We start from the raw sequence: 14,126 nt of genomic DNA, 5'->3' as shown, positions 1-14,126 counted from the left end.
GCATAACATTAGTGCTTGGTGGATCTGGTTAGGTAAAATGTTGTGAAATGATCTATAGGATTGGAAAACTGGCCCCACTTATATTCCATGGAATGTATTTTCATGGTTGCCAAACATGACCCAAGTCTGCTATGCTTTTTCTGATCAACATATTCACTTTTGATTGCCCTGATGACATAAACTAGGCAGAAGTAGGGTCCTATAATTGCCTTTTAGGAATGGTCGTAACAGGGACTTTCCATTTTAATACGGAGGTGTATCATAATTACCTCACGGAGAACAAAGCCCTGGTCAGTTTGGTTGCATGTAGTGTTGCCTCGCATGGTGGTGAATTAAAACTGATGTAATGAATAGAAGTAATAGCATGAGGTTGTCTATTCGTAGAGTAGTGGTAAAGTTTCCTGGTGAGGAGTGTCATTATCAAAAAAACATTTTAATACCATGTTTTTTTCGGTAGGTAAGCTGGGATTGAACATCCGACCTCATGGTCAAAGAACAGTCTTTACCAATAGTGCTAGAGGCTCAAACCCAGATAATAAACGTATTGTTCGGGTCAGCAAATTGCTGAGTCACAAGGCAACCATTGGGCATGTTTGGAAACCGTTCTCCTAGGCTCTGTTCACTTGCTGTCTCGAGAAAGGAAAAGAAAAGAAAGCGTGGTTTTTTTTCCCGAGAAAGCTAAATTCTCGCCGTTCTCTTGTTCTCTCGAGGGAAAATAAATACTAACAGGGAAAGTTAAAAAAAAGACGTGGAATTGGAATTTTCTCGCAAAGTCGCGATATATTTTCTGACTAAAAGCATAGGAAACCTATTTTCCCGAGAAAGAGAAAAAAAGTCCCGCTCATATTTCTCTCGACCACGAACCAAGAAACTCTACCCCTCGCCACCATCTCATCTTCTCAGGGGAGCAAGTTGCCTCTGGCAAGCCCATTTCACTGTCGATCATACTCCGGCATCGTGTCTTCACCATCTACCTCTTCTCCGGCCAGTAAGGTACCTCTCTCTCTATCTCTTTGCTTTGATTTTTTTTATTTTTCCTCCTCTCGATCTAGGGTCTCATCGTATTTGGTCTCTTTACTCTCTTTGATTTTCTCTATTTGCTCTCTTTGTTGTGTTTAGGTCAATTTATTTTCTTTTATCTCTTTACACTATAAGGTTGGTTTTTTCTCTTCGCTCATCTTCTCCGGCCATCCATTCGTGTCCACCAAGCTCGTTTCACCGCCGATGAAACTCCGGCAAAGGTACTGATCTCTCTCTCTCTCTCTCTCTCTCTCTCTCTCTCTCTCTCTCTCTCTCTGATTATTTCATTCTTTTTTGCTTCTTAGGGTTTCTTTTCTTCATTTTTGTGAAATGGGTTTTGCATAAATGTATTTTTAAGAACCGAAAGTTCTGATCTGTAGTTTTCTGGGTCGGATTTCATGGGTCGGATTTCTGGGTTGGATTTCATGTACTTGGTGTTTCTAGGGTTCAAATTTCTCTATTATGTTGCAATCTCCTCTTTACTTCACAGAAGGAAAGGAAAGGAAACTGTGATTTTCCCTCGCTTTTTGGGCAAGTGAACAGCGAGAAAGCGAGGGAAAATCACTGTTTCTTTTCCTTTCCTTTCCATTTTGCCACGTCAGATTCCTTTCCTTTCTTTTCCTTTTCTGCAGCGGGAAAACAAGTGAACAGATCCCTAGGGGCTTTTCTAATTTTTTCCTCCCGAAGAATGAGAAAAATTAAGAGAACTGAGAAGAACTAATTTGGCAAACAAAATCCATTTCCACTCATTTCTCCAGATCCCCACAAAATAATAGTGCAGGAGAAATATCTTAGCCATTCAGATTTGATTCCGGCTATTCTCATTATCCAGTTTCCGTTGTCAGCTTTCGGGAGAATGAAAATAGCTGCCAAACACGCCCAAACATTCATGTTTAGATAGTGTTAGGTGGGATAGATCACATTATTCCTTCTTAATATTTAGGAATTTGTGTGGAATGCTTCTGCATGCTCCCGCCATTGCGAGGTCTGTGGAGGGCTAAATGTACGCAGCCTTACGCCTGCTTTGCAGAAAGGCTGTTTCTGTGACTCGAACCCGTGACCACGAGATCACAATGGAGCAACCTTACCGTTGCGCCATGGCTCGCCCTCTTCCAACACAATAGTGCTTGCTCCAAGACATTGATTAAAAAAAAATAGTATCCCCACCATATATAACTGCTGAGGCAGCAAGACTACTTCGTGCCAAGGCCTATAGATTCAAATTATCTAAATTTCTCGGTAGCAAGTCGAATGCAAGAGAAAATATAAGGAAAGGTCGTTCATGTTCATCCATTTCGCATTGAGATAAGCAACCTCTCCATAGAGTCTGGGTATGGAGCCCCCTAGATTAGGCAGACACAACAGAACCAAAATGAAAACAATCCAATTTTACGCCCATTTTTTTTTTCACTGGGAGAGTAAAATATTCCAATTTTACCCCTCTATGGGTTCCTTTCAAATTCAAAATAGGGAAATGATGTACTATTCGCTCCCTTTTCTTCCTTGGGCCATCCCCTTCTATTGTAAAAATAGTCATAACTACACCAAGAGGGAGGCTAGCCTGGGGGTGCGAATATATCACTTCCCTTCAAAATATAATGATTTTGAAACGACAACTATAAAGGCTCCCTTTCTTTCTAGTAAATCAAAATTTAAGCCCACTTTTCTACTTGAAAATGGGAGTAAAATTTTACGCCCATTTTACATTGAAAGCAACAGAGCCAAAATGAAAAAGGCCCAACCCAAATGAAGAATATTCATGGGCATATCAATGAAATCGAAAGAACATGAATTTAAAACTTTGAAGCAGATGAATGTGTACAGTGCAAAGCGAATAGATAGAGAAAAAACTGGTAACCAAAATCTCAAACTCCAAGAGAAACCAATGACAAAAAACATCTTCCGAAAGTAATTCAGGTAAAGAATAAGAAGATTTGAAAAGAAGAAAAAAAACACAAAAAACACGAAGAATTTAGTCGGATATACAAATCTTAAAACTCCGCCTCATCATTCCAACGCTCTGAAGCTGCATTCTTTTCCTTCCAACATTTATTTATAGGGAATTGCTAGAGTCCATTGCAAAAGGCTTTTCGCGCCGGGTCTGTCGCATATTAGACCAGACACCTTGTAAATGGAGACAAAAGCTGTTGTCTTCATTCACGAGGTGGCTGGTCTGACATGCAACAGAACAGAAGAAATGCCTCTTGCGATGGACACTAGCAAATCCCTTAATTTATTTGATATGAAACTTTGCTTAGACATCCTTTCCTTGAACATCTTATTCACCTCTACAAGCATGAGGTGATGCCATGAAGGTTCTTTTTCTATCTATAATTTCCTTGCAAGCCCAAGGAGGCATTGTTTTGGCATAACAGATGGTTAGAATATGAACTTCACCAAAATACTAGAAGCATCTTCCCCTAACCATTGGCAAGTTTCTTGAAATACAATCAGTTATTTTCAAGAGAGCTTTCCCTTCCTCTTCTCCTCCCCCCACACCTTTGTCTCCTTTCCACCTCCTTTCTCTCCATATATTGAGCAGACTGATTGACTAAATAATGTAAATAATATTCTTCTTTATCAAGCTTAGGGCATTTTTGGTAACCATGTGTTCTATCTTGATTCCTCCTGTAAGTTTGCATATATGCCATACCAGGGAAAACAAAGTTGCAACCAGTATGTGCATACCTGATTGACTAGTTTGCTCCAAACCCCCATGGCAAAAGTTACCAGAAAACAATTGGCCATTTTTAGAAGCTGCACCTAAATAATAGGCAACTGGGCAAACTTCCTGTGGCCCAAAGGTTTAAATCGTCCCATAAGGGAGATAAGGCCTACTCACCAGACTATTAGCTTCTCCGCAGATCCTCAGGTCTAGAGGCCATTGTGGGACAATTTAAACCTAAGGTGGATACACAAATGCAGACTGAATACAAAGATAAAAACAGAAAAAGTACATAAAAGTGATAAAACGGTTCATTGTCTTAAGTGGGTTTGGACTATCATTCTCCTCCTTTCTATCAGTTGATGATAGAGCCCAATGCGAAAAAATGCATGTTGGGTCTTTGAAACAGTTCGAATCATTTTGATAATAATCTGATCTGTTTTACCGAGGATGTCTACGGTTTGAGTCCGTATAGCCCTATACATTTTTGCATTTTTGTATAGTTTTCGTTTCCTCATTAGTGCGACATTATCATAGGACACTCTGCCTCGGTGATGATGTTCTTAAATCAGATCACTCTCTCCCACAGGTCAAGAATAAAACTTACAGATTTTTACCACAAATTATGGGGAGAACATTTGCCATTCAAAAAGAAAATATGGGGAAAAAATACAAACAGAATCACCAGAAATCAGCAACCTATGCCAGATGCTGTGTCAAATGGAAACCAACTGAGATAGACTGCAATAAGGTTAAGAGCCAAGGTTTTGAAGAAAAATCGTGGCATTGGGTTTAAACTTAGGGGGTTTAAGGAGGTAAAACGTACTAGGGCATTAGGTTTTAGAGTTAATAAATTTTAACAGTTTAAGGTTGGAAGTGCAGGCTGTAGGCTCTAGATACTAGAATCAACCATATGGATTTCAAAAGTTTAAGACTATAGGATTTAAGCGGTAACACAGGAAGTTAAAAGTAAACGGTCAAGACCTAATTCAAATGATTTGGCTTCAGATTTCACAACCATAACTGACCAATGACTGTTCAAAATAAAAAATTCAAATCTATTTGCAATAAAACCAACAGGTTCAAAGAACATTTGACTTCAAATATCATATGACATGCTACCCACAGAAAATATCAAACCAGAAACAATTCTACTCTAATAAACTCAGCAAAACGGAAACCTAATAATGACACTTGAATTTTTGAACTTCCAGATACTCTAGCTAGAATTCACCAGAACATTTAAACAACATACTTTTTGGAACTGAATAACAGGCAAGTCTTAACTAAATGGAAACCAGAAGAGTACAGGTTGGAATTTCTGGTGTCCCCACAAGTTCTGACTATAACCAGAACCCGGAAAGCTCATGTCAAAGGGTAACATACCTACTAAAATAGACAGGAATTAATTCCAGAATGCACAAAAAGTCCACCTTAAAGAAATCCAAAAGAACCAACCTGTAAAATATTGCTGACACATAAACAGTTCCGACAAAAAAGATCCCATAAGACCATATATGCCAAATATCTGGGGTTGCTGCTAATATGACGACTGGACACTGATCATGAGAAGGCAGAGTAGTGAGCCGACAATGGCCGCAACATGACAACAGACAACTGACTTTTTCAGACACCAATATGTGTGCAATGCTGACGATGACTCTGGACCTTCTCAAACTCAAATGAGTTCTAGTACTCACTGGAACATTAGACAATGGCGGAAAATCAATGGATGCACTAGAATGTATAGTATCAACATAATTATGGAGAACTGAAAAAGATAAATCTTGCAAGTATAACTAAGGAGATTGTGTGTGGCTTCATATCTTTACTGATTTTTTTTTTTTTTTTTTGAATGGTTTTACTGAGTTTGTCATGCATACAAGGAAGAGATGAACAGAAATCGCTACCTTTGGGTAGTGGAAGGATGAATAAATGAAATATGTCTGCCAACAAACCTGATCGTCCTCATTGGATGTCAGCGTCGGGGACTTGTTCGACTCTGAAGGTTTCTCTGCACTGCAGTTCTGCCGGTTGCACTTGTCCCTGAATGGGTAGTTTATATTATTACACTTCTCGCACTTCCAGCTCCCTTCTGGCATTTTTTGCTCTGCAAAACCCCATCGTGAGTACCAATCAAAACTATGATATACCACTGGAATAAAAATTGTGGCTGAGAATGTAACTTACTGGAACCCTTTGAATTTTCAGATTTCGATCCCTGTCCAATAAACAAAGTATTCTCATGAGAATAAATAAAATAAAGAATGTAGTAAGGTCAAATCATAATGAAGTAATAATTCTACGAAAAATTGATAAAATGATAGTGTCTGTTTGGCTCTTTTACTAGAGCCACTTTTTCGACCCCATGGCTGCCATGTAGATGTGATACATTGGTCTGGCCACCCACAACTCCGGCCTATTTTCACTTACCTGCCCTGATCGAATGATCCTAGCCCCTTGATCCATCAAGCCTCATTTAGGATTCCAGCAAAAAAAAAAATAAACCATTGATTTTTGTAGGCCTTTCATATTATTGATGGGATGTCTATCCGGCATGGATCCAGAAACATGTGTCACCTCATGATAACTTACATGCATGTCCTCGTGTCAGACCAAAAAATAGGTCGGCAGGATTGATCCCAACTATCACTGTCCACCTAATCAGGCTCTAATTCTAACCTAAAGAACATGGAAACTTCATACAAATTAGGAAGCTGGCTGGACACAAAATACAGGACTTAAAACAGAAACTCAAATCAAAATTTCATAACGCACAACAAATCAACTGTATTTAATGTAACTTCTTTTTACAAAAAACCAAGGAAAATTTGATCAAGTATGTTCCCATTGACTATATCAGGGATTTGCCCGTTTTTTTTCCCAAAATAAAATGACACAGGCCACGGAAAAAGTAGAGCTTTATTGTTCTGCTTGGTTTTGTAAGTATCCAAAGGGTTGGGTGGTTTCAACTCAAATCTATCACCATTCAAAGAACGAAATTCATGATTTTCTAAATTCAGAACCCTAAGTTTAAGAATTTAGCCCAATTTTACCTGCTACTAAGGAAAAATCTCTTCTCCACGATGAGACTTGCAGCTTCAAAGTCTAGTATCTGCTACTCTTTCTAAATTATATTATTTATCTCCTCAACATTTGCGACTTACAAGTTCATGCAATGTTTGTGATGTCACCCAAAATAAATGTAACAAAGTAATGGTATACAGTTCCCAATCTTTAGGCCGCTCTACGTTCTATTTTTAAAGCAAAAACTGATTTGGGTAGAAGGAAAGAATTCCCAGTCGAATCAAACTAGAGGCACTTCATTGAAACCATGAACCAAAGCAGTCAAAGAAATAGCTTTAAATTAAAAAGATACCATCAACAAACTAAATAAACCATTAAAAAAAATCAACAAACTAAATAACTAACAAGTGAAAGAAATACAACAATTCAAGTAAGAAGAAACTTTCCTCCCATAAAAATAAAAGATCTCAAACCTGTGTTCCAGGCTTTGGGGTACTGCAATTCCTCATGTTACAAACTGTTCTAAAAGAAAAGTTCACATTCCCACATTTAGGGCATGTCCAGTCACTGTCCCGCCCTGCATAAAAAAATGTGCATGTGTAAAGAAAAAAAACAAAGGCACCAAAAATAAGTGAATAAAGGGCGCTACATGGTATAAAGGGGTGCAGCAGACAGGAGCATATTTCACAAAAATATATATATAAAAAAAATAAAAATCAATCCAGGCGTACCTGTAGCCTTTTTTTGAGGGTTTTCAGCCAGAAAAACTCCCGGCTGTGCTCCCTACAACAGAGTTTTTAACCATGATTTTCCATTTTTGTTAATAATAAAAGCAGAACTTAATGATAAATTGACAGAATTAAACAAAGCATCTGAAAGACAGAATAGGGCCCAAGCACAGTATCTTTCCACCAGAACGACGTATAGGCATGAATTTTAAATACGAATATAGCAGAGAGAGAGAGAGAGAGAGAGAGAGAGAGATGAAATTTAAATAGAACTTTTCGAATGGGGCCAACGTATTTGCATGAGAAGATCAAAAAGGCCAAAAAAGCCAATGTATCAACTAACAAAATTGTGCAACCATAATTCACTCATTAAAAATCAAATACACCATATAACATACCATGGCAGCATGACCCATAGGCAGTCCCAAGCCATATCTGTCCATCAGAGGGGACATACCATAGATCCCACCTGGAGACACTTTAAAAGTTAGCATTAAGTAGCAAGATGATAACAGCACAATTAGGATCATACTAATAATATGATTAAAAAAAATGGATCATACTAATAATGCCCGAGCTACCGGTACAAACAAACTACTTGGGCAGTGAAAATGGCACAACTATAAATGTTTTGTTGGCTCAGCAAGATGGCAAACAAAAAATTTACCTGCGCCCAACATAGATCCACTGGGATAAGGTGATGGTCCAGACAGATACCGTGGACCATAAGGACTGCCTAAAGAAAGCCGGCTGCCAAAGTCATAATGATAACCTGTGCCTCCAGAAATTGGGAGATCATATGGTGGTGGGAGCGACGTTCCATTAAAGAGAGAAGAGCTGTATGGTGGTGCCCTAAGGTACATGGAAGAGGGAGCACTATAACCCAAATAAGCAGAAGAGTAACTCTGGGGAACTTGTAGGGTCTTTCCAGCGGACTTCTGGAATGATTCCATAACCAAAAATCAGAGGCAGGGGAAAATACAAAATTACTTAGCATTATGCTAAAAACAGTAAGACAGTCAGAAATTTCGTAAAAAAAATCAAGGACAGATTGGACAGAGAAAAATAACAGAGCCCTTTATTTAAAACTTATATAAGCATCATGATGGAGCACAAGTGCATGAAGCTGAAACGCAACTATATCACGTGTTCCAAAAACCAAGGGCCTGCACATATATTTCTCCAGAACCTTCAGTTACCTGCACATGCCCTCACAGTAATCCATACAATATATACTCAACTCAACTAAGCCTTTGTCCCAAACTAGTTGGGGTCGGCTAATGAATCCTTTAGAAAATTTTCATAAAGAAAGTGAATGGATCTACCCAGTTCAAATTGACTAAGTCTAATCCTGACACTAGTTGGGTTCGTCTACATGGATCATTTTCTTCCATTCTATCCTATCCAAGGTCATGTTCTCTGTTATGTTCCTAGACCTCAAGCCTTTCCTCACTGTTTCTACCCAAGTTGTTTTCGGTCTACCCCTACCACTTTTTACTCCATCAACTTGGAGTAATCCATACAATATATATCTCTGTGTGTGTGTGTACACACACACACACACACACACACACACACACACACACACATATATTATAGATCATCAGTCACCATGGAAACGGGAAAGTTCGGTTTCAATTGAAAACTTCGATGGAAATCTTATAAAATCACAGAAAGGCATGCAAATGATAGAATTTTAAGATAAAACTTCAGTTTTCAGGAAACAGCTAAAATAAGCACAAATACACATTTAGCAACCATCACATAAGCAAGACAGTCATCCGCAATGGTTAATAACATAAGGCACCTAATGACATGCTCGTTGCGCATGTCTGATAATTCAGTATATAAAACATTTCACATGTAATTGATACAAAGATTTATACATAATTCATATACCACATTTCACAAGCAATTCATATAAATATGATTAAGTAACACGTACTGATATAGTATACAACTAATGCACTTACGGTTTTGGTTTCGGTATACGTTTTGATGTTGATATTGTTTCGGTGGGAATGGAAAGGGAAACATCCTGATCGTGTCGTGTCGTGTCGGCTTCGGTGGAAATTTAAAACCATGCTTATCACTCAATTTGATGCCCAAAACCATTGAAACATGTCATTATTCAGATATCACGTGAAGCATATCCTCCCAAAATCCCCCAAATCATAAACAAGAGCACCTTGTAATATGTAGTAGGCTCTAATATGAACCCCCCCCCCCCCCCCCCCCCCCTCCAAACCCCAACAAAAAAAAAACAGAAAATGTCTTCATGGGGTGCATGTAATACCAATTAAGCATCCAACAAAGCTGGCAAGCCGACAGGTCACAGTATAGTAATCATAAACATAGGCCCTGATCGTTTGAGATTGTGAAAACCGATCGCGAATCCCAAACCTATTATTGGGCTCAAAATTAAATGTATTTTCCAGACCAATAATAGGTTTGGGGATCACAATCGGTTGTCACAATCTCAAACGAACAGAGCAATAGCTTCCTTACAATCTAATTTTCAATATTGATACCACCGGTGCAGTGTCGGTCAACAAACTGGGCATATGAATCAATTATTTATTCCATATCAGATAGCAAAGGATTCTAAAATGACACACACGCACTCGCACACACACGCACGCACGCACACAAAAATATAGACTACTGAGTCAATAGTAGATTTTTCTCTGCAATTGGCACGGTGGACCTTATTTTGATCCTGATATGCTCACTGAGTCATCGAAAATCAATAAACAACTTACAGAGTTATGATCAGCAGGTCTGGATTGGGTACAATTACGCATATTGCAGGTTGTTCTAAATGAGAAATTGACATTCCCACAGCTAGGGCATGTCCAATCATCCTCACGACGACTACCTATAATAAACAAAAGCATATGAAAACCTTAAAGAAATGAATGCAGAAACCTAGATCTCTTTCTAAACAGGAAGCCCAAGAAAAGCAAGAAAATAAACCTAGATCTCTTTCTATACGATCATTTCATAGAGTATAATATTAAAAGAAAACTGTTAACAAAAGCAAATGGCATACAATATGGCATTAAGTACCATATGGCATATAATGTGGCTATTTGAAGTGGTGCTGAGCTCAATTCAAAACAAGTTATGAGATACATTCATCAATTCATTCAGGGCAATGGACATTTTGTAAATTGCTTAACACCATGTAATATAATGAACATAATACCCAAAATGGTAAAATCTTGTGCTTGTTAAAAGAAAAAAGAAAGAAATATATGATATGCCAGTAAAATATATAATATGCAAATATTTTGGAAAATACTGCAAGAAAGCTACTAATTAGTAAGGTGATTACTTGAATTCATTTTTCTTTTCAACTTTTTGAGTATTTAAATCTTGAAATGCAATATAACAAAGCTAAAGCATAAATTACTCCAATAAGGAACCATATTTTTTTCTAAGACTAATCAAATCCAAAGCTAACCAAAGTTTTTTATCATTTAAATTTAGTTCCTCCTCTTCTTCATTTAAGATCCCATCCATCGATTTCTCTAGAGATCCTTACATGTCAGTAAAATCACATTCTTCCTGTTGAAAACTCTTATTGATAGTTCATGAGTTCACACCTATCATAGGCTCGCAGTCATTTTTTAAACCTGTTATTTCAGCTTCATGTTAGAATGTGCATAGTATTTCTGATCTATGGTCCAGAACTCAACTCAACTCAACTAAGCCTTTGTCCCAAACAAGTTGAGGTCAGCATAGTAGTTCTATGGTCCAGAACAGTAGTGAAAAAAAAAAAAAAAGGCATGGGAAATAATCACAAAGTGTAACAAATAACAAAGAGTTTTTGATAAAGAAGAAAAGGAAGTACCATCAGTCCGAGCACGTTTGGCTGCTGAAGAGCTTCGGTTATCCACCTGCACAGAAGAGAAAGAAATCATCCCTCCAGCGACACATATGAGGGTCCATCATGCAGAGTGTAGAAAAACCATTGAAATAGGAAAGTACAGTACAGTAAAACCAGTGATTGGTGTAAAATCTCAAAGAACAGTATGCCAATATTAATTATGGAGAAAATGAAGTGATTTCAAGCTATAAACTGAGTTGGAATTTCAAGACGTCCAAGAATAATGAAATAAACCCTTGAAACAGTGAGAACTAGCCAGATGTGACAAAGTACAATCACTGGAATGAGTTGCAAAAAAAAAAAAAAATTAAAAAAGTGAAAAACCACAAATATCTATAGAATCAATAGTTACAAAAAAAAAAATGCCATTCAAAAAGCAATTGGTGTGGATGAATAATAGCAAATGAGGAAATGACAAATGATACAAAGGGAAATGACGGGGCAGTTAAAATAAAAAAAAATGCCATCAACGATAAGTAAAACCAAAAAACTGCTAAAATTCAGCAGTTTGGTCCTCTTTATCACAACTCAAATGTCAAAGGTTCAATCCAAGATTAAAAAATCAAAAGATTATATAAATAAATTTTGCAAATGACTAATTTTTCAACAAGCTAACAATTAGGAAAACACATGCTCAGTTTGGTCCTCTTTGTCACAAGTCAAAGGTCAGGTTCAATCCCCGAATAAAAATTAAAAAAAAAAAAAAAAAAAAACCATTGAAGTAATACATTCAAAAAGCAAATGGTGTGGATGAATAAGGAAAAGAAGAATGGTTCCGCGTGACGAAAATTCATAAAATCACTGAAATTTCTCAAATAACCTAACACAAAAATGCTTTCACATTTATGATAAAGGCACAAAAACTGTTGACTCAAAAAGAATAATATCTGGAAATTAAAGAGAATATAAGAAGAGAAAAAATAATATGCTGAAATCTTAAGAAGCATGAACTCTAAGAGAGATGAACATCTAATAAATAAAACACAAAAAAGGAAATCCTCCTCCGATGCTGAATGTAGTGCAGAGATGTGTATAAGAAATTTTGTGTAAATTAACCATCAATTGATATTCGGAGCATCTCTATAAATATGGAAGACCAATTTAGGAGATGAATAAACAGATCTAAAAGCTTCAAATGCTAAGAAAAGGAATATGTATATAGTGGCACAAGGGCAAAAATCATGAAATGACATCCAAATTCGAGAACACGACTGTAATTTGTAATTTGGGGAAGAAGAAGAAGAAGAATACCTGAGACATCGCGATCGAGAACAGTAGATCGGAGAGTGATAGATATTCTTGTCGAAGGTTATAGGTTTTCGCATAGAAACCGAGAAAAGTTGAAAGAGCGAGGGCTAGGGTTTTGTTTTATCGATCTAGTATTTTACTATTTCCAATGAAATAGTTTTTTTTTTTTTTTTTTGGGATAATTACATTTACACCCCCTCTAATTTCTACACATCCACTTCCGTTTAAAACGTGACAAATACACCCTGTAGTTTCAATTTGTTTAAGGTTTGAAGGTTCGTCCATAAATTGAAGGGTTAGGAATGATCCGATGGAGCTGATTTTTTAGGCACACCCTATCTATGTCAGGACCCATCAAATGAACGCTTTGGATCATCCAAATGCATTGGATTCGGGTATGGGCCCACATTATTTGGATGATCCAAAGCGTTCATTTGATGGGTCCTGACATAGATAGGGTGTGCCCAAAAAATCAACTCCATCGGATCATCCTAATCCTTCAATCTATGGATAAACCTGGATCCTCCTAATCCTTCAATCTATGGACAAACCTTCAACTGAGGGGGCAAACCTTAAACAAATTGAAACTACAAGGGTGTATTTGTCTCGTTTTAAACTATAGGGGTGGAAGTGGATGTATCAGAAACTAGAGGGGGTGTAAATGTAATTATCCCTTCTTCTTCTTCTTTTTTAACACTGCTAGGAAAACGGAATTCCGTTTTGGAAAAAAAAATGGCTTCAACCCATTTAGCCACGTTCACTAAAAGACAAATGAAGGAGCTCAAATCCCATGAAAGCGATAAATACACATTTAAAAGGGCCACATCAACGGTGTTGTCTTTCTTGCACAGATTGGACAATCCTCACCCTTCAATTTAAGGGATTTGCCTTTGTCTTCTTCCTTGCACAGATTGGACAATCCTCACCCTCCAATTTAAGGGATTTGCCGTTGTCTTCATTCACAAGGTGGCTGGTCTGATGTGCAACATGCCATTTGCTATGGACGCTAGCAATTCCCCCAATTTAATTAGTTTATATCCTGTCCTGTCTATATCTTCACGAAAGAATTTTTGAAAAAATAAAGTGGATCCCACATTAATCGATGATCCAAACCATCCATTTGACGGATGGAACTGTGCCCTGAAAATCAACTTCATAGGATGATTCTGACCCTCCCATTTGTAGAGGTTTCTATACAGAAGGGTTAGGATCATCCTACAAAAAAGAAAATTTAAGTTGGGACCCAACAAATGAGTGGTTTGAATCATCAAATAATGTGTTGCACGATATTTTTTTATAAAATACTTGCATAGTCCTCCTCTATTTTATCCATCTGACCAACTGATCTGATCACAGAGATGTGGCATGATCATCTTTTGATAATGGCACTACTCACTTTGTTTTACAGTGGGAAGTTGATGCATCTTTGAGTATCATCAAAGCCGTGAAAAGCTAAATAAAAAAGTGCATGAAAATGTTTTTAGTGCCATTATCAAATTATGGCAGTTGATTAAATAAGACAAACTCACCTTGTCTTTTCCTAATT

General features: G+C 37.4%; 1 protein-coding gene across 3 annotated transcripts; it reads right to left on the bottom strand.

Moving 5' to 3' along the window:
• Positions 1–4,722: 4,722 nt before the first annotated feature.
• LOC143879868 (ranBP2-type zinc finger protein At1g67325-like) lies at positions 4,723–12,736 on the bottom strand. 3 transcript variants are annotated; one of them, XR_013251421.1, is made up of 11 exons: positions 12,584–12,735; positions 11,297–11,342; positions 10,203–10,318; positions 8,108–8,378; positions 7,839–7,909; positions 7,444–7,495; positions 7,186–7,289; positions 5,876–5,906; positions 5,644–5,795; positions 5,144–5,384; positions 4,723–5,071 (listed from the first exon to the last, which is right to left on the bottom strand). XR_013251421.1 is itself a non-coding variant. In XM_077382519.1 (10 exons), the coding sequence occupies exons 1-10, from the start codon at positions 12,590–12,592 to the stop codon at positions 5,382–5,384; spliced, it is 852 nt and encodes a 283-aa protein (XP_077238634.1). In that variant the 5' UTR covers positions 12,593–12,736; the 3' UTR covers positions 4,723–5,381. The 3 variants fall into 3 exon arrangements, 2 of the variants coding, with proteins under 2 accessions (XP_077238634.1, XP_077238633.1); XM_077382519.1 differs by having other exon boundaries at positions 4,723–5,384; positions 8,108–8,375; positions 12,584–12,736; XM_077382518.1 differs by having other exon boundaries at positions 4,723–5,384.
• Between the last annotated feature and the right edge of the window lie 1,390 nt (positions 12,737–14,126).

This window comes from Tasmannia lanceolata, unplaced genomic scaffold, assembly GCF_043159265.1.
Source record: "Tasmannia lanceolata isolate RefF3 unplaced genomic scaffold, GAP_Taslan_0.1 ptg000006l, whole genome shotgun sequence".
NCBI classification, from domain to species: domain Eukaryota; kingdom Viridiplantae; phylum Streptophyta; class Magnoliopsida; order Canellales; family Winteraceae; genus Tasmannia; species Tasmannia lanceolata.
This window is presented reverse-complemented; position numbering and strand designations above follow the sequence as displayed.